At 32.8% G+C, this 20,762-nt stretch overlaps 3 protein-coding genes across 3 annotated transcripts in view; 2 read left to right on the plus strand and 1 right to left on the minus strand.

Moving 5' to 3' along the window:
• Positions 1 to 5,615, plus strand: part of LOC107869906 (WAT1-related protein At2g39510-like) — a 10,951-nt gene extending 5,336 nt beyond the window's left edge. Inside the window, exons 4-7 of the mRNA XM_047410508.1 lie at positions 1,714 to 1,951; positions 2,707 to 2,865; positions 4,161 to 4,312; positions 5,201 to 5,615. Of these exons, the coding sequence (XP_047266464.1) occupies positions 1,714 to 1,951; positions 2,707 to 2,865; positions 4,161 to 4,312; positions 5,201 to 5,354 (703 nt within the window). The 3' untranslated portion in view covers positions 5,355 to 5,615. The remainder of the gene's footprint in view (positions 1 to 1,713; positions 1,952 to 2,706; positions 2,866 to 4,160; positions 4,313 to 5,200) is intronic.
• A 5,734-nt stretch (positions 5,616 to 11,349) lies between these two features.
• On the plus strand, positions 11,350 to 12,156 carry LOC107869361 (ethylene-responsive transcription factor ERF096-like). Its single transcript, XM_047410509.1, has one exon. It carries the CDS (start codon positions 11,368 to 11,370, stop codon positions 11,761 to 11,763), a length of 396 nt encoding a protein of 131 aa, XP_047266465.1. The 5' UTR covers positions 11,350 to 11,367; the 3' UTR covers positions 11,764 to 12,156.
• A 4,216-nt stretch (positions 12,157 to 16,372) lies between these two features.
• On the minus strand, positions 16,373 to 17,250 carry LOC107869905 (ethylene-responsive transcription factor ERF098-like). The gene has a single exon (XM_016716304.2). The coding sequence runs from the start codon at positions 17,244 to 17,246 to the stop codon at positions 16,689 to 16,691; it is 558 nt and encodes a 185-aa protein (XP_016571790.2). The 5' UTR covers positions 17,247 to 17,250; the 3' UTR covers positions 16,373 to 16,688.
• Between the last annotated feature and the right edge of the window lie 3,512 nt (positions 17,251 to 20,762).

Consider the following 20,762-nt stretch of genomic DNA (forward strand, 5'->3'; position numbering starts at 1 on the left):
GGGTAATAGGACCTTTTAAATTGGAGTGTGTCTCAACAATTTCGTTTATAGTTCAGGGTGGAAATAGTCCATTTTCTCTTTTATATTTGACACTGTCCAAATATAACATATTCCTACATGAATGAACAAAAACACACATTTTAATTGATCAGAAATGGTTAAATTTTTGTCACCCTTTTGTGCTGACGTGACACCTTTATTACATAAAATCAGGGGCGAACCTACACATATTTTTGGGATGCTTCGGCACTCATTAAACTCGACGCGGAATAGGTATAACTACATAGAAAATATATGAAAATAGTTATAAATTATATAAAAGCACTTACTAAAACAGAAAGTTGGTTGGGTGCATCACTACATTGACATTTAGGTTGATCTTAAGACTCTTCCTTAGTAGGTGTGCCCCGGTTTCAAACCTGGTTGAGGCGATTTTTTATTTTTTTCTATAATAAGCATCCACAATCCTTATATGCATAAAATGGAACCCATATCAAAGGTGCCGCGTTAGCTACAAACGTTGACAAAAAATGCCACGTCAGTTAAAAAGGTTGACAAAAATACGCTAAAATTTAGTTCAAAGGTAATAGAAATTCGGTGAAGTTGGAAGTGTGTCGTAACAAATTTGTTCATAGTTCAGAGGTACTAGATAGTTTACTCTTAAGTAATATATTACCAGGACCAAACTCAGAATTTACCAATAACTTCGAAGACCAAAAGTACTATTATTCCTTAATCAAATTACCAATAAATGCTTATCAAGATTTTTACTTGTAATTAATTACCTAATAAGTGACATAATTTTGTAAATATTTTTTTATGCAATCATGGTATATACACTACTAGAAAAGTGATTGCCCCATCGAAAATGTTTTCGATGGGTTTTTAATTAGAAATTCTTTAACAATGAGCCAATTTCTGATGAGAAGTATGTCGAAATTTCATTTTTTTTAGTAGTATCAGTAGGGGTGGGTGTTTGGTATTCGGTTCGGTATTTTCAAAGTTTGGGTTCGGTAATTCGGTAATCAGTATTTGAACGTAGATACCACATACCATACTTATAAATATCGGTTTGGTAATTCGGTAATCGATAAATTAAATTTCAGTTCTTGGTAATACCATATTAAAGTTAGAGATGTGCAAATGTACATTTAAACATCAAAAATTATATTTAATAGAAACCTTATTTAGTTTTCCTTTTGTTGCTTTTTACGAACATATTACAAAGGTCCAAGAGATTCTTTGGGATGACTAATACTATTGTCTATTGGGTTGGTTAAACATATTGCATATATATATATATAGAGAGAGAGAGTCGGAGCCAAAATTTTAAGTAAGGGGATTCAATATTCAAAGAAAACTAAGTCGAAAGGGGTTCAACACCTACTATAACCACATAAAAAATAATTTTAATCATATCTAAATAATATATAATATATTTTTCCGTCGAAGGGGGTTCGGACGAACCCCTAAAGAGGGCTGGCTTCTCCTTTCTCTCTCTCTCTATATATAAATCGGTATTAATATCTTGTATCAAATCCAATCCCGAATACCGAAATGTTGAAATCTTACTCCCAAATACCATACCAAATAACGAATACCAAATTTTTCAATTCGATTCGGTAATTCGATTTTCGATATTTTATGCCCAGCCCTAAGTGTGAGTTTAAAGTCTGATTAAAAATATTTTTTTTTTCTTTTTTGATATTGTAGGTTGGAAGTTGTTAATGTACAAGATCCTAGAGGAATAGCAAAAGTGATAGGGACATTGGTTTCTTTGGGTGGGGTTACGATAATGACATTGTATAAAGGAGTTATTTTGAAGAATTTATGGCATCCTATCATTTATATTCATCAAGGAGGAAACAATGTTGTGAAGGAAAATTGGGTGAAAGGTTCAATTTTGACTGTTGCTAGTTGCATTGCATGGTCCATATGGTTCATCATGCAGGTCATTTTACAAAAATCTTGTCCATTTTTGACTAGTTTTGTAACTATATAAGTTGTTTTACGATGGTTATAGGGTTTGGGGGTGAGGGGTGGGTGGTTGTGGTGGGGTGGTGGTGGAGGTGGGGGGGGGGGGGTCTCCCAACGCCCTATTTTGCATGTGTTTGATGGTATGGAGATGGTATCATGTTTTCTATGTTTCTTGATTTTTGTTTGGAGGGGGTCCCTATTTTGTATGTGTTTGATGGTACAGAGACGTTATCGAGTGTTTCCTATATATGTTTTTATGTTTCTTGATTTTTGTTTGGGGGTTGGGGTCTCTTGACGCCCTATTTTGCATGTGTTTGATGTTACGTGGGGGTGCCTGACGCTCCTATTTTGAATGTGTTTGATGGCATGGAGACGTTATCGAGTGTTTTCTATGTGTTCTTATGTTTCTTGATTTTTTTTTTGTGGGGTGGGGGGGGGGTGTGTGGGGGTGGGGGGGTTAAGGGTTCGCTTGGAGAGGGGGTGTAGTTGTGGGTCCCGACAGACTCATTTAAAGCGAATCCAAGAATTGAAACTTATGTGTTAGGCCGTGTCCTTGCGTGCCTATCACGATCTTCCAATTTTGGGTCGTGACACGCTCACAGGGGTGGAGCTAGCTAGAAGGCAACTTATAGGTTTATATTTAGTAGCATTTGAAATCGTTATCGTAGACTTCAGAATCTATAAAGTTCAAATTCTGAATCCGTCTCTTACATCCTTTGAATTTCATAGGCTTACACATTGAAAAGATATCCAGCACAATTGTCACTGACAACATGGATGAGTTTTGTAGGAGCAGCACAATCAGCTTTCTACACAATCGTAGTGCAACATAAAAGAGTTGCTTGGACTATTGGTTTCAACATTGATTTTTGGTCTATAATGTATGGGGTAAGTAAGGGTCAAATCATCTCTTGCAAAATATATTGCTCGGATTCTTTAAAAATGTTATAGAAAGCATGTCAGATCGAGTAAAGCATCTAGTATCTCTCTGAACTATGACCAAATTTGCAACGACACGCTCCAACTTTACGGGGGTCCTATCACCGCTGAACTAAATTTTAGCGTATTTTTTTCAACCTTTTTAGTTGATGTGGGCCCCATTTTGTGTTATAAAGGTGCCACATCAGCACAAAAGGGTGACAAAAATATGCTAAAATTGAATTCAAGAGAGGTAATAGGACCCTGTGAACTTAGAGTGTGTCGTAGCAACTTTGATCATAGTTCGGGAGGGTACTGGATGCTTATCTCTGTCAAATCTCTAAAAAGATCACACCTTTTGGAGGATCCGATACAAACATGACAATATTTTTGGAGAATTCATCAAATTATTGTCAAATTATCTCTTGCAAATATATTGCTCAGATTCTTAAAAAATGTTATCGAAAGCATGTCAAATCGAGTAAAACATTTAGTCCCTCCCTGAACTATGACCAAATTTGCAATGACACACTTCAACTTCACGGGGTCCTATTACCCCTGAACTAAATTTTAGCGTTTTTTGTAACCTTGTTAGCTGACGTGACACCTATTGTCAACCTTTTTAGTTGACGTGACACCTTTGACATGGGCCCCATTTTATGTAATAAAGGTGTCACGTCAGCACAGAAGGGTGACAAAAATACGCTAAAATTGAATTCAAGAGAGGTAATAAGACTCCTGTGAAATTGGAGTGTGTTATAGCAACTTTGATCATAATTCGGGAGGGTACTGAATGTTTATCTCTGTCAGATCTCTAAAAAGATCACACCTTTTGAAGAATCCAATACAAACGTAACAATATTTTTGAAGAATTCGAGCAACGTAGTTGTATAGTGAAATTCCTTTTATTTGGTTGTGACAAGCTTTCACATTTTTCGAGAAAAAGGTTTGAAATATACCTAAACTTTGACGAAATTTGCTGTAACACGCCTTAATTTTGCGGGGGTTCTATGACCCCCTCGACTATCTATTACCCTAATTCTGTAGCATATATTTGCCCACCTGGACCACTACGTGAATGCACGCACATTGAGCGCGTAAGGGTCTGAAGTGGTTCAGCTGGACAAATATATGCCACAGAAATACGGTAATAAATAATCTAGGAGAGTCATAGAACTCCCGCAAAATTAAAACGTGGTACAATAAATTTCGCCTAAATTTAAATATATTTCTGACTCTTTTCCATTTTGTTGTACTTAATGCAGGGTATAGTAATTTCTGGTTTAGTGGTTTTTATTCGATTATGGTGCACAGAGCAAAAGGGACCTGTTTTTGTGACAATGTTCAATTCACTAGCAACAATATTAGTGGCAATTTTAGCATACTTTATTTTTGGTGAAAAGCTATTTATGGGAAGGTAAAAAACTCTTTTTTACATGATCAAATATAGAAAAATTTCAAGTAATTTCTATTTTTTTTTTTGAGATAAGCATTCAGTACCCTCTCGAACTTCACAGGGGTTCTATTAATCTCAAATTCAATTTTAGCATATTTTTGTCATCCTTTTGTGCTGACGTGACACTTTTATTTCATAAAATGAGGCTCACATTACGTGTCATGTCAGCTAAAAAGGATGACAAAAGGTGCCGTGTCAGCTAAAAAGGATGATAGAATACACTAGAATTTAGTTTCGGGTAAATAGATCTCCGTGAAGTTGGAGTGTATCATAGCAAACTTGGTCATAGTTCGAGGGTACTAGATACTTTAATCATTCTATTTTGTTTAATATAAGTCGAAATGAGCTTATTTAATGAAGCGACACGATCAGTGAGGATTCATATTGTTAACCTCAACTTTCTTGGGATTGAAGCATAGTTGTGTTATTGTGGAAGCCTCATGCACTAAAGACAACAACAAACTACACCTCAGTCCCAAACGAGTTGCGGCCAGTTATATGAATCCTCACAATCAGTGGCAGAGCCAACATCTTAACTAAGGAGGTTCAAAATCGAAAAATGTGAATAAAAGAACTAGTCGAAGGGAGTTCAACGCCTGCTGTATATACATGAAAAATAATTTTAAGCCTGTATAAAAATATAATTTTCCGCCGAAGAGAATTCGGATGAACCCCCTCACTATTAGCCCGCTCCGCCACTGTTCACATCTTCATTTAAGCTCAACTCATGTCATCATCATGACTAGTCGTATTATGCCAAATAAATTAAAACTGAGGAAGTATAGAACAATGAATTCATTTATATTTTTTTTAAATAATTGACACTTTTTTGTTTTTTCAATTTTTCAGCATCATAGGAGCAATAATAGTCATTGTTGGACTTTACTTGGTCTTGTGGGGAAAAGAAGATCCAAAATCACAAAGAAAAGATGAAGAAAAATGTTGCACAACAAAAATAGAACATCAAGAAGACAATATGATGAAGAAATTCCAATTAGAATAGGAAGATTGCGTATAATAAATTCTTGTGGTCCAGTCCTTCCTCGAACCTCGTGCATGGCGAGAACTTTAGTACACCCGTCTCTCTCTCTTTTTTTCTCTCCTTAGAATAGGAAGGTTGAAGAACTTCCAATAGCTTATTGTTCTCAAGAATAATAAAAACCAATAAAAAAAAATTAGTATTGACGGAAAAATTCATGGTAGGAAACGCTTCTACCTTATTTTTTGAGTCCATTATCGAAGAGGGAAGATTGCAAAAATGATATTTACTTTGCCTCAAAATACTTATTATATTTTGCTTTTCGAGAGTTAACCTGCATGAACTTAGATCAATAAGATGTATTTTTTTTTTTTAACCATATGACAACTATTACAACTTATAGTACCACCAACCAAGTGTACCATGAACAACATTATCAATCATGTGGATAAATCATCACAAACACCAATGGTTAAAACATAAACTAATTAGACAAAAACACTTGAACATACACACCAATTAGACATCATGATAGTTCTGCCAAATTTGGACAATGGTACAAATTACAAAAACAACATATCCAGCAGTGTATTCTCATAAAGTGGGGTCTGGGGAGGGTAAAGTGTACGCATACCATACCACTATCTTAGGTGAAGTAGAGAGGCTGTTTCCGATAGATCTCCGGCTTAGAATCAATAACAGTATAGCAAACACAAAACATGAAAACAAATAACAAAAAGGATATCACACCGCTAGATAATAAAAGAAACAAGACATCCACAAGGTAATGTTATAAACTAGCTATTCGAAATCATAAACATCACCAAAACACCACGAACAAAAGACTACAAGAAACTACAGTCACAGGTACCAATTGTCATCGGCAAAATAAAAGTTGGCTTGCAAAATAACTAGACATTAAGCTACATTGTTTGTTACATGCCCATCGGAAACAACCTCTTCTACTTTCCCATGTGGAAGGGCTCTCGCTCAACAGATCAAAGGTACGCCGATGATAAAAGGCTGATGACTCCCAAGAGCTCTTATCGACGGAGTCGTTTGGCACTTCGATGTCGACTCATCACATCCTGGGGTTGAAGAAGGTCCCAAGGGTTCGGTTGTTCGCTGACTCAAGTGGTACGTGAGTTGGGTTTAGAACGTCGTGAGACAGTTCGGTTCCTATCTACCGTTGGTGTTGAAGGGAGAACTGCGAGGAGCCAACCCTAGTACGAGAGGACTGGGTTGGCCGGGCTAACTTATGGTATACCGGTTGTTATGCCAATAGCAGCTAAGGTAGCGGTATGGACTGCGTACACTCTACCCTACCCAGACTCCACTTTGTGGGAATTCACTATGTTTTTTGTTGTTGTTGTTGTTTGTTACATACCCAAATATCAACAAAAACAACTTGATCATAGAAATCTAAGATGTTTTCTTGATTGAAGATTTATCATTTCATGCACCTGGTTTGAACTTCAAGAGCCTTTGATCTTGCTTGCACAACACTTTGCGTTGGGAGCTCTCGTTAGATAATCGCCTTCTTTCCTTCTCGCTTCAAGTCCTTGACGAGTTTGTATCCAATATCACCCGCGATCTTAGCAGAATTCAACACCTTACGTGTGCAGACCGGTCTACTGCTAGACATTCCTTGATGTAAAATGTTGCAGAACAGCAGCAACTCAATCGAAAAAATGACATTGGATGAAATGACATCAAAGAACTAATAATAACACAACACTAAGATTTCACGGGAGTCTTCTACTTTATCTTACACTATACCTCTTTGGTAAAACGCCAACATTGACTTCAGCGTACAGTCCTTAGGCATACAACACAACTGTAATTACTTTAGTTCAAAGTCACTTTAACTGACGAATAAGCCTTCCTCAAACTAGAAGCAGGGAGAGAGCGTTATACAAACGCTTCACTTTCCTGCTTTGTATCTCTCATTGTTCGTTATTGAACTGATATGACATTAGCAAGTAGTCATGGAACATAACTATATATGTTCTCGAGAGTCATCATACACGTTTATAATGGGCGTGGATGACTGAAAACTGAACCAACTACTAAACAACTACTGCTATCCAAGAACGAAGAAGTATTCGACTCTACAGCTTCAGAATGTGACTTTGAATTCTTGCTGCTGTGATATGAAACTGTTGATTTATCCTTCGCGTTAGCTTCTCGGCTTCTATAGTAGCTGTTAAGTCCTTAGTTTTGATGATTGACGAATTATTTGTTAGGACCTGGTTCCTGATGAATATGTGATGGCTAAGCTGCAACTATTTAGGGACCTGGTTGACCGCATTCATGTCGCTGTCATGCATGGCTGGACGATAGTACAAAAGTTGGTGAGAAAGCTGCTGCATTTTTTGTTTCAACCAATGAGACTCGTCCTAGGTTTTCACGTCTCATATATATTGCTCATCTTCCACAACAAGAAAACCAAAGCTTCCATATACTCGCAACAAGAAATTCTTTGAAGCTCTTGAATCAAAGCCTCACTCTCAACAACGGATCGGACCTGCTTTCTCACACGTCGTGTCTTATGTTCTTGTTGTAATTGAGTCTTCGTATTTCGATTATAAACGTTGCCTACTGTTGTATTCCAGTTCTGAAATCAGTGTTGTCATCTAGAGTTAAGGTGATTATGAAGCTAGAGTTAGCTTGTTGATTCAGTTAGAGTTAGCTGGGTCTTGGTGCGGTAGAGTTATTGCATGTTTCTCTTTGTAATACAACTATTACTAGGAGAAGGAGAGGAGTTTCCACGTAAATATTGTTGTGTTTCTTAGTTGTTTATTTTACGTCCTGCAGTGTTGAGTCTCTTGCTATATATGTTTGTTTGCAGCTCATTCATCATGCTTGTTATGAAACGGACAGGAATAAGCAATACCACAAAACGAAGGAAAACAAGAACACACACAACTTTACATGGAAATCCTTAACGTGAAAAAACCACGGACAAAGGAGGAGGAAATCCGCTATAATGGAGAGGAATATAACGCGGAGACAAAAGTCTCAATGACGTATATCAACCGTCCAAAGCCGATCCACTAAATCGCACTTATATAATACGTGCGAACAAAACAAGTCCTATCGGCCCCATAAAAAATCACAAACATGGGTCACACCGCAAACTTTTCAGGACCGAATCAACAAAATTCGAGTCACAACTAAAACCCACTACCCCTTACACTAAATTCGGGTCACAAAATTCATTGGGAGTATATTTGTTCCTTTTCCGTTTTAGTTTTTTTATTCCGAATAATTAATAAAAACCCACTACTCCTTTCACTAGCGGTAGGGACATATGTGTATCCAAAGTATGACGGAAGGTATATACGCACAATTAGGATGAATTAACAAAAAAAAATAAGGAAAATGATCAAATTGTTCTTTTTACTTTATATGCTAAAAATACATTAAAAAAATATTAACTATATGATACTTGTATTATTTGCTAATTGCTTACGAAACAAATCATATGTCATTAAGGCTCTAAGCAATAATTGTAAAAGGTGCACTTATTCCTCAATCTTCCCAATGAGAATGAGATAAAAGTATTCAGTAACCTCGAACTATGATTAAAGTTGCTACAACACACTCTAATTTTACAGGGATCCTATTACCCTCGAACTCAATTTTAGAGTATTTTTGTCACTCTTTTGTATTGACGTGACACCTTTATTACATAAAATGAGATTCACAACAGCTAAAAAGGTCGACAAAAGATGTCATGTCAGCTAAAACGATTGACAAAAATACGTAAAAGTTTAGATTGGGGGGTGGGTAGTAGGACCCCCGTGAAATTAAAGTGTGTCGTAACAAATTTGATCATAGTTCAGGAGTACTAGATGCTTTACTCAATGAGAATTTGTCAAAATCCTTACATCGGTTTCTAGATCCGCCCCTGCTATACTACGACCAATGTATATAACTTAAATTCTAAACGAAAACTATAAGAACGACAAAGTTTTTGGGGTGTCATCAATTTAGATAGATTCATAATTTGAACTTTATAAATTTCTAAGCATGTCTCAAATTAATATACTATAGTAACAATTGCATTTACAACTAAATATTTATCGATATTTAGTAAATTCCTCTCACTAGCTCTCTCTCTCTCTACACACACACCAGAGACGGAGCTTGAATTTTCACGAAGGAGGTTCAAAATTTGAAAAAAAACTAATCGAAAAGTCTACATCTATTATATATACATAAAATATAATTTTAGTAACGTATAAATAATATAATTTTCCGCTGAAGGAGGTTCGGTGAATCCCCATTACACATGCTTACTCCACCCCTCACACGCACACATATAATTTTCCGCACACACACACATATATAAAATTTTCCGCTGAAGAGGGTTCAGTGAACCCCCATTACACATGCTGGCTCCGCCCTTGACACACACCCACAAACACACACTCATATAGGGGTGTTCATGGTTTGGTCGAAAACCAAACCGAACTGCGAACTAAACTAAATCGAACCGAACCGAACTAAATTGACAAGAACCAAACCGACAGTTATTTCTTTGTGTTGGTTTGGTTTGGTTTTAGAAATTTAAAAACCGACTAAGTTGGTTTGGTTATGATTTTGACCAATAATCGACCCATGAACACCCGTACACTCACATATAATTTTCCACACACATATATAATATAATTTTAGTAATGTATAAATAGTATAATTTTCCGCCCCCGACACACATATATAAAATTATTGAATTTCACGTTAAGCAAATTATGCTAATACATTGGAACAAACTTAACTAAATTGTTCAATGTAAAGAGATAGAATAAACATATTGGATTCCTTGTATAGTGAAAAACTTTTAATTAATAAATATTATAATGCATTATAGTTTTATAAATTAATTAATTCACCCTACTCCACTAATAATCTCTCATTAGGATATCATAACTTATATAAAAACGAATCTAACTTAATAATATTTATTACTAATTCATCTTATATTCCATGCACGTTCATTTCAAAAATCCCACTATTATATTTTTAAAAGGTTAATTAATGAATCTTTCCATATTTGAATGATGTAATTATATTATATTTAACCTAAGTATGAATATATACCTATAACGCTAAAAAATATTTTTACTTTTTTGTAGGGGGAAAATAGTTAATGTTTTTTTTATACTATTACGTAAGAGGTGAGTGCATAAGCATATGATCTCATCATTAATACAATGTACAATTAATCTTAATTTTGCATCAAATTCTAATTAATTGAACAATGCCAAAATCCAATTTAATTTTGCATCAAATTCTAGTTAATTAAACAATGTCAAATCCAACCATAATTTTGCATCAAATTATAGTTAATTAAAAAATGTCAAATTAATTTTGCATTAAATTCTAGTTAATTGAAAATATCAAAACCAATCCCTTTGAGTTTAAATTACTCCATATATCCATTTCTATTTATGTGAAGCTGTTTGATTAGACACGTTAAGATTATTTTCTATAACTTATATTTTAAGAAAATAAAATGAGAAGTTTAAGGTTATAGATTTCTGAATGTAGAAAAAACATACTAAAATGAAAAGATAATACTGTCACACGTAATCGATAAAACACCGAGTTAAAATTCTTCCTAAATGTTATTATTTATCTATTGACTATGTTAATACCGTTTACAAAAATATTGCGTACGTATTATTAGTTATTAGGTTACGTCAAAATATTTTATCGATAAAAATGATCTGATAATGTAAATTTTTTTTTTTAGAGATTATTTAAAACAAGTGAATGAAAAGTAGTGTTTGAATCTATAGCCATCATTTGACCAATTAGATACACTGAATTATAATTAACTTTTTGGTCATCATAGAAGGTTCTTATTTTTGGCTAAACTAATAAACTTTGGCCCCCAAGATATTCCATTTAATTCAATCTCAACCATTCTTTATTATGCCAAACAAATAAATCCCTTTTTGTAAATTCCTTTATAAATTAGCCACATTGTAGTACCATAATTTGCATGATAAAAAACAAAAACAATAATATGGATGAAGTGAAATATAGAGGTGTTAGAAAGAGGCCATGGGGTAAATATGCTGCCGAAATTCGCGATACGAATCAACAAGGAGGAACTCGTGTCTGGTTAGGTACATTTAACACTGCCGAAGATGCTGCTCGAGCTTATGACAGAGCGGCTTATAACATGAGGGGAAATTTAGCAATTCTTAATTTTCCTGAGGAATATAACTTGCCTAGGACCTCTTCTCATTTTTACGATAATTCATCAACGATGGCGGCCTCGTCATCGTCTTCGAGTAATGTGCATGCAAGAAATGATGATCAACAACGTACAGGGCAAGTTCTTGAACTTGAGTATCTGGACGATAAGGTTCTTGAAGATCTTCTTGATTGCGATCAACATGCAAACAAGAGAAAATGAACAATATTTGTATCGTTATAAAGCTAAGTATTTCCCCTAATATATACTAATATAATAAACCTTAGTTTTTATAACTAAGAAATGGGGATTTTATTTCAATAAATACCACCTTTTTGCATGGGAGGGGGACATAAAATCTTACCTCTTCATAGCCAATATATATACATATAGTAGAGTTGGATGGGCCAACTCTTAACAATGGTGGTGCATTTTATGATCATATATATATATATATATATATATGCAATTAATGTGTGCTAATTACCTATTAAATTTTTGAAATTATTGCTAATTATTGCATATAGAGTGAATGTTCATGTATACTAATTGAATAACATTTGTGACTTCATTTGCTATGTTAAAATTACAATGTTGTATGTTCTCTCTAATAAAGTGGATTTTATAGATGTTTCTTGGCTTTGATACATGCTTAATAAAGTATTGTATACGACGTAGTTAAGTAAATAAAAATGTGCTCTCAGACTTTAGTATAATATCAAAGCAGACAAGGGTCCTCGGCAACAACAAAATCACGTTGAAATGAATCTCGTTCGTCGGAAGCTGATACTACACAAATATAGTAAAATAATATATTTCTCACACGTACGTAAAATTTTGAATAGGTGAGCTACAAGTTCAACTCCGAAGTGTAATCTTCTAGGTTCGAGTTTCACTGTCATGACTAATACGCGTGCTTGACAATGAAAAAGAATCAGGCTCGAGGAACACACATTTCAAGATGTTCCGGACTTCTGTCTCATAGGCAAAACTAATTTATTCGCGATGAACAATAGAGGCTAGTTTTTCAAAATATTGCTAAAAGTTAAAGACTACACATTATTGTGGTTATTTTTGCAAATCATCCTTTCTCTTCATATTGGGTTATGGGCTACAACATGAATCATCCAGCTGGCCCATTGGGCTTCTAGTAGTAAAACTAGGCCTATGTATGCAACTAATCAAATTAAGATTGTTATACACTTAGGCCTCTGATATTTTGATTGTTGAAAATTTAAGAAGAAATAATATAAACATACACCTTAACTTACCATATTTACATAAATTCCCATTCTTGCAAAGTAATTACAAAAATCTCAGATAATTATGTATCTTAGTTGGATGTATCGAAGAGCTAATTATGTATCTCGACAGATCCAAAATAATAATTAAAAAAAGTATCATGAGCTACTTATGTATCTTTTATAAGAAAAACATGTATCTTAGTTGGAGGTATTATGTATCTCGATAGACCCAAAATAAAAAAAAAAATGTATCGGGAGTTCATTATTATCTTTAAAAAAAAAAATATCTTCGTTGAATGTATGAGGAGCTAATTATGTATCTCGACATACCCAAAATCGGAATTTCAGTAATTATGCAAAATATCAAAATTTTCTGTAATTAAACTCTATACTGTCAAAATTTATGTTGTTTGCCTTTACCCTATGGCATATTCACTAAATCATATTATTCTACCATGATTATATCATAGAAGATTAAAGGTGAGAAAGTATATTAACTATAGTTTAATGATATATTCGAGTGTATACAAATTACAAAGGGTTAAAAAACTTTAATCGCACCGATATTTATATCAAACCAATAAATATATGATACGAACGCTATATAATGTTGTAAATATGCTTTTAGCACTTAATCATGATTGATTAACATGCATGTTCACCTTAATAAATCACTTAAATAAAGTAAATTTACGTGATATGATATAAAAATCCTATATGAGCAAATATTTATCGAATATAAAGACACGTATCATGTATTTATTGGATTAATGTAAATATCTGGTGCAATTAGAATAATGAAATCCAATATTGCTGATTTCATTCTATGTTCCCCTTAATTATTACTTTATATTCTTCTTTATAACTATAGTTATTTTTGTTGTGTAATATTTCATACGTTTCATATTAGTTGTTGTGTTTCAATTTTTGATAGTCTAACTATATGAATTTTGACTGGCATTTAAAAATACTTTTTCATCAAATTAATGTGAAAAATGTTGCGACTTGTAGTACTTATTGTATAGTTTTTGAATATCTATATTCTAAACGTGATACATATATATATATATATATATATATATATATATATAAAGTTGATCTAAGTTATCCACCACTAATTATTGTTTCTCTTTTTCATAGTGAATAATATTTCTGAGTGAAAACAACTTAACTAGGGTAAAGAATACTTTAATTTGACTTCTCACCTGATCAAAATAATAATAATAATAATAATAATAATAATAATAATAATAATAATAATAATTTGACTTCTTATACAAAGAGAAATTTAATTTGATATTTATATTGACGTTCGATTAAATCTAAACTCAATATTATAGGGGTCATTTTTTGATGGCGAAACTTATCTGAAATTTTTTCTATTCTTACCTGGTCGAATTTAAACGTTTAATTAACGCCAAAGGAATACCAGTCATCCCACTACGATTCATATTGATTAACAGTAAAGGAATATCAGTCATCCCATTACGATTCATATTGATTTACCTTGAACTTATAATATATATGTACTTAGATACCACAAACATAAATTAGAATAATATATATATATATTATGCACCTGATCTCTTAAAAGAAGATTCAGAATGTCAGTAACAAAGAAAAAATCATTTATATTCTTTTGATTTAAGTCCAAAATATCATTTTTATTCGAATAATTTTTTTTTTTTGCAAATTGCTGCATTATTGTTAAAAAAGAGACAATGTCTTAATCACTTTAATCTAGAAATTTCTCTTTCATATATATATATATATATATATATTTTAGTCAAATTAACATTGAAATCACATTAATTATATTAGCACTTATATTATTCTTCCCTAGTCTTATAGAATTTATGCTATAATTTTTTCATTTAATGTTCGATATTGAGGGTTTGACTAAATTCGTACTCATATAAAAAAGTTCTATAACGGAGGTAAAACGGTTCTTAATAAAGGCCATTCTATAGTCAGACCAGTTCAAATTCGACATCTTGATGTCCTATGATGAGATCATATCCAAATTATGTTACTCGGTTTCTTCAAAAATGTCAATGAACGCTATCGAATTCTTAAAAATGAAGAGTTCGTTCAACTTAGATGCCAAGGAACTCCAAAATGAGCACTTACCATTTATTTACGATGATGATGGCCAAGTCAATTGACACATACCTCAACTATTCCATTGAATATCTGTTACTTTTTGTCGGCACAAGCTAAGTATCGAATTATTCTGTCTATCAAGACATGGACAAATGGAACAAATATCCGTGATGTTCATCGAAGATCGTGTCTTTTCTTCTCGTAAAAATTATTAGATTCGTAGGTAATTGCGAAGTACATGAATTCTCTATCTGAGCGCCCTCGATCGACATGCAGACATCTCGTTGAGTTAGTTTTTTCCATTACATCGCGTATAAGGGGAATCGAACCGGACCATGATGTCCATGATGAAACAAATTTTAAGATCATGATGCCCGTAGTGGCGTTATTTAAAGTTTATAAATTCTCAATTTATCATTGAATTATAACTCATTTTAGTTATTGGGTTCACCATTACATATATTAAATGAATTTAATTTCTAATACAAATACAGAATCTAAGTTAATTTCTCATTTTTTTCTACTTTCTGATTCTTTTATATATGCATTACATAAATATTTATTGTAATAATATAAATGAAGATTTTATAGTAATCTTTCACAAAAATATATTTGATGCACAATTAATTATTATAGTGGCATATAAAAAGTGATACATTAAATTTGTTATATGTATGACCTGCATCATACTCATTATTTCATGTTAGTTTATTTTCCCTTCTGTTTTTTTTTTTTTAAAATTTCGTATCTGATACTCTCAATAGTAGTTGTTGTTCGATACTCGTAGTAATGTCAGACTAAATTTGAATTTGTATCAAAAAGTTCCACATTTGAGTAATACTCCCTAACAAAGACGATTTTGTACCACATTTCTTTAAAGTCTTTTTTCTTGGGCGGCGCAATGTGTGACAGGTCAACGTATGTGCCCTCAACCTAATGGCTTGGGGTGCAACTTACGTTTAAAGACTCGATTGATAGTTTATGAAATTCTGCAATTCACGTTTCACGATGTTCTTCATTAACGTGAGAGCTGAAATATTCGTTGTTGAGAGTCGTTTCTTTCTCGTTTAATTAATTGCAATATATTGTAGCTTCTTTTATATATCACACTAAATCATAAATATTCTAAGTCAAACATACAAGAATATATTTTTCATTTCCTCCAAACTTTTTCAAATTGGAAACGCATTACATTATTCGCATCTAATTAGGTCAAACACTCCATTTATATATATGGTTGACACAAAGAAAAAAGAAGTGTTTTGGGGGTGGGGGTGGGCTGGGGTGGGGGTGAGGGTGAGGTAGGGGTGATTGAATAAAAGATAATTCAGATTAATCAGGTCAGTAATTTCTGAATAACGAATACAACAAAAACAAATTGTCTCAGTCTCAAACAAGACACGATTGATCATAAGAATCATCATACATCATATTTTTCTCTTGAAACTCATTTCATCATACTAATATTACATAAACTAAATTTCTAATACCAAATTACTACATAACAAAAAGAAAAGATAAAGGGAACTTCGAAAATAACACGACAGCCCGGTGCACTAAACTTCTACCATGCACGCGGTTCGGGGAAGGGAAACTTTAAAGATAACTTAAAAAAAAAGAGCAGCCCGGTGCACTGAAACTCCCGCTATGCGCAGGATCCAGTGAATGGCCCCACCACAAGGGTATATTGTATGCAGCCTTACTGAAAGCTATTTCCAAAGCTTGAACCCCCTGTGACATCCTGATCACACGAAAACAACTTCACCAGTTACGCCGAGGCTACCCTTTCAAAACTTAATCTCACTTTCTTATCACCTTTGGCTCATCTACCCCAAGTAGTTCCTCTAACACACTATCATCAAGATACTCAAACTCAATTTTTTCATCTTGACCAATTGATGAAATTTCCCTCTCTAAACACTTACTAGGAACATTAACATTTAATGAATTACGATAATTATAATAAGGTGGATCATTAAGCTTAGAATAATACTCATTTGGGAAATTCAATATAGCTAAATGTCCCCTTAGGCTAAATGCCGCCTTGTCATAGGCCCTCGCCGCCTCCTCGGCCGTGTCGAACGTGCCGAGCCATTGGCGAGCGCCTTGCCTCGTTGGGTCACGTATCTCCGCAGCGTATTTACCCCACGTACGCTTACGCACGCCTCGATATTTGATAATTTCATTATTGTCCTTAGTCCCAACTTTGTTGACATCTTGCATGACCTTTTTACCCTTACAAGAAGATGAAGAAGAAGAATTGCCCTCCATATTGTATGTGTGAAGTGTTTTTTTTTTTTTTTTTTTGATTTCAAATTTGGAGCTAACTAGGCACACCACATTGGCATATTTGGACATGTTAAATGTCTATTTATATAGAGGTCATGATATGAGATTGTAACTCACAAAATTCTTGAAATCAATGAATCTTGACTTAATATAACTAATCACATTTTTTATATGTCTAATTCACATGTTATAACAGGTAATCTGTCTTATTTTTAAAATTATAACTCACACATTTAAAATTATAACTCACACATTTTAAGGAGTCTTATCTGTACAATTTATTTTCTAAAAATTACACAAACCTATAACTTAAGTTTCACTTATTACAAAAAATCCCATCTCTCCAGACATATTATAAAAATCCCATTTTTTAAGTTAATACATAAATAGCTTTCTATGTATATGTCGGTCTTGTTATGTATATATCGGTCTTATTATGTATATGTCGGTCTTGTCATATACAAATGTTTCTATGTATATGTCGGGCTTGCTATGTATATAAATAAAAAAAAAAGAGTAAAGTAATTAAGAAAGTGGGAGAGTATGTAAATAATTTTAATAAGGTTGAAATTTATGTTATTTTTACATTTATTTTTGTACTGATAATGTATATAGCTTAAACTTAATTTATCTTTATTAGTCTAACTCTATATAACTATATCATGTTTTAGTATTCATGTGTTGTAACAGATAAATCTGTCTTATCTCCAAAATTATAGTTCACACATATATTCTAAGGAGTTTATAATTTTTTTTTATACTGACAATGAATATAATTTAAACTGTAACTTATCTTTGTTTGTCTTACTCTATATAACTAAATCATGTTTTTATACCATCAAGTCACATTCACGTATTGTAACAGATAAATTTGTCTTGCCTCCAAAATTACAACTCACACATTCTAAGGAGTCTTATCTGTATAATTTTTTATACTGATAATATATAAAACTTAAACTGTAACTTATCTTTGTTTATCTTACTCAATATAACTAAATCACGTTTTTATCCCATCAGGTTATGTTCACGTGTTGTAACAGATAAATTTGTCTTGCCTCGAAAATTACAACTCACACATTCTAAGGAGACATATCTGCATAATTTATTTTTATACTGATAATGTATGTAACTTAAACTGTAACTTATCTTTGTTTGTCTTACTCAATATACCTAAATCACGTTTTTGTACCATCAAGTCACATTCACGTGTTGTAACAGATAAATCTGTCTTGTTTCCAAAAATTACAGCTCGCACATTCTATGGAGTCTAACTCTTACCTTTATAATTTTTTTAATTTTTTTTTTGTTACTGATAATGTACATAACTTAAAACGGTAATTTATTTTTGATTGTCTTACTCTATATAACTAAATCACATTTTTATACCATCATATCACGTTGTGTTCCAACAAATAAATTTGTCTTATCTCCAAAAATTACGACTCACACATTCTAAGGAGTCTTACCTATATAATTTTTTTTATATATTAATAATGTATATAACTTAAACTGTAACTTATTATATATTGTTTGTCGTACTCTATACAACCAAATCATGTTTTTATACCATCATGTCACATTCATGTGTTGTAACAAATAAATCCATCTTGTCTTTAAAACTACAACTCTCACATTCTAAGAAGTCTTACCTGTATAATTTTTTTTATGATGGCGATGTATATAATTTAAACTGTAACTTATATTGTATTGTTGTTTTATATTGGGTATCTTAGAAAAAAAAAACTTCCTTTGCATGGAAGTCTCTTCAAAGATTTCAAAAAAATTCGATAATTATTCTACCAAATCTACTTTTCACTGATAAAACTTTATATCTATATATATAGTGTTTTTGGTGAACCTTTTTCTTAGAGATAGATTTTGTTTTGATCAATATAATAGTAAAGTTGCATGAATATTGTGAGGGTGATGGGGCAGTTCGATGCACAAAACATTCCTCGTTAGTCAGGATTTTAAGAAGGATCGCATTCCAAGGGATGTGATCCAGACGATCTATCCTAATAAGTATTAGTGTTTGCTTCCACAACTCGAAACCCGTGACCCATAAATCACACATAAATAACTTTACTGTTGACTCAAAGCTCAACTTCAATATTGTGAGGTGGTATAGAATATAATTAGCCAACCTCATTTATAGGATCGGGGGCGGAGCTACACTTGGGTTAGGGGGTTCATTCAAACCTCCGAACTCCCGTCAGCAAAAAATTATGTTATATATACATGATTAAAATTAATTTTATATATATAATAGATGTTAAACCCCCTTTGATTAATTCTTATATTCATGTACGAATTTATTTAATAAAAATCCTGAATTCGCCACGTAATAGGAAGTAATGTCAAGAATTTGGATAAGATTCTTATGATTTCCTTGGATCTTACTTTAAGAAGATTTGCCTCTCCTTAGTAAAAAACTTAATTAAAAGTTACTCTAATCTCTCAAGGAAAATATAAAATTTGAAATTAATTAGAACAAAGGTACATATAAGAACAATAGGACTATTAAAAAAAATAAAATAGTCTGGTATACTAAAGCGCCTTATGTATTCAGAGTCTTGGAAAGGGCTGAACTACGAGGGTTTATTGTGTGTGGCCTTACCTTGCATTTCTGCAAGAGATTATTTCCACGGCTTGAACTCGTGACCTAAATAAATATACAAACAAATCAAAGGGGTTCAACATCTACTATATACACATAAAAAATTATTTTAACTATTTATAAATAGTATAATTTTCTGTTGAAGGAGGTTCGGATGACCCCCTCTCCAAATTGTAGCTCCGCCCTTGCCTGATCACATGACATGACAACAACTTTACTGTTACTCCAAGAATTCCCTTAAGCAAGGACTATGAATATTACAAAAACTTTTAATACATGTTCTATTAAAAATATTTTTTGAATTTTGTACACTTCAAAATATTCTGTTGAATAATCTCTAGCAACAATTAATTTAGACATGCATTTTCTTTCCCAATGAGAAAAAAAGTCTTTTCAAATGGAACCAACTTGTTAATTCTCAGAATCATTTCCAGCTAATTAAAATTGAGTTATAAATTTTTTTAGTCCACATGTTTTTTTAATTGAATTTGACAGAATAATGCAAAGATTAGGGTCCACTAATTTTATTAGATACACTTTCATATGCATTTTTAAGAGAAGAAGGGTGTGTTTGGTATGAAGCAAAATGTTTTCCATGGAAAATATTTTTCTAGAAAATGTTTTCCTGAAAAACAAGTTGATTTCTTATTTGTTCTTTTATATTTGGTTGGTGGATGAAAAATATTTTTCAGAAAATATTTTCTAGTATTTGGTTGGTGACTGAAAAAATATTTTTCAAAAAATACATTTTAGTGTTTAGTTAAAGCGTAAAAATACATTTTAGAATCCTTTTTTAAAAAATAAATTAAAAAAATAATCCTTTTTTGGAAAAGAGATTGGTAGACGGGTGGGTGGGGGTGTCATAATAGGCAATAGGGGTGGGGTAAGAAAACGTTTTGAATTTTTTTTGTTAAAAAAATAAGTAAAAAAATTAGCGGGGAGGGGGGAGGAGGGGGGGGGGGGGGGGG

Source organism: Capsicum annuum, chromosome 4 (genome assembly GCF_002878395.1).
Source record: "Capsicum annuum cultivar UCD-10X-F1 chromosome 4, UCD10Xv1.1, whole genome shotgun sequence".
NCBI lineage: Eukaryota > Viridiplantae > Streptophyta > Magnoliopsida > Solanales > Solanaceae > Capsicum > Capsicum annuum.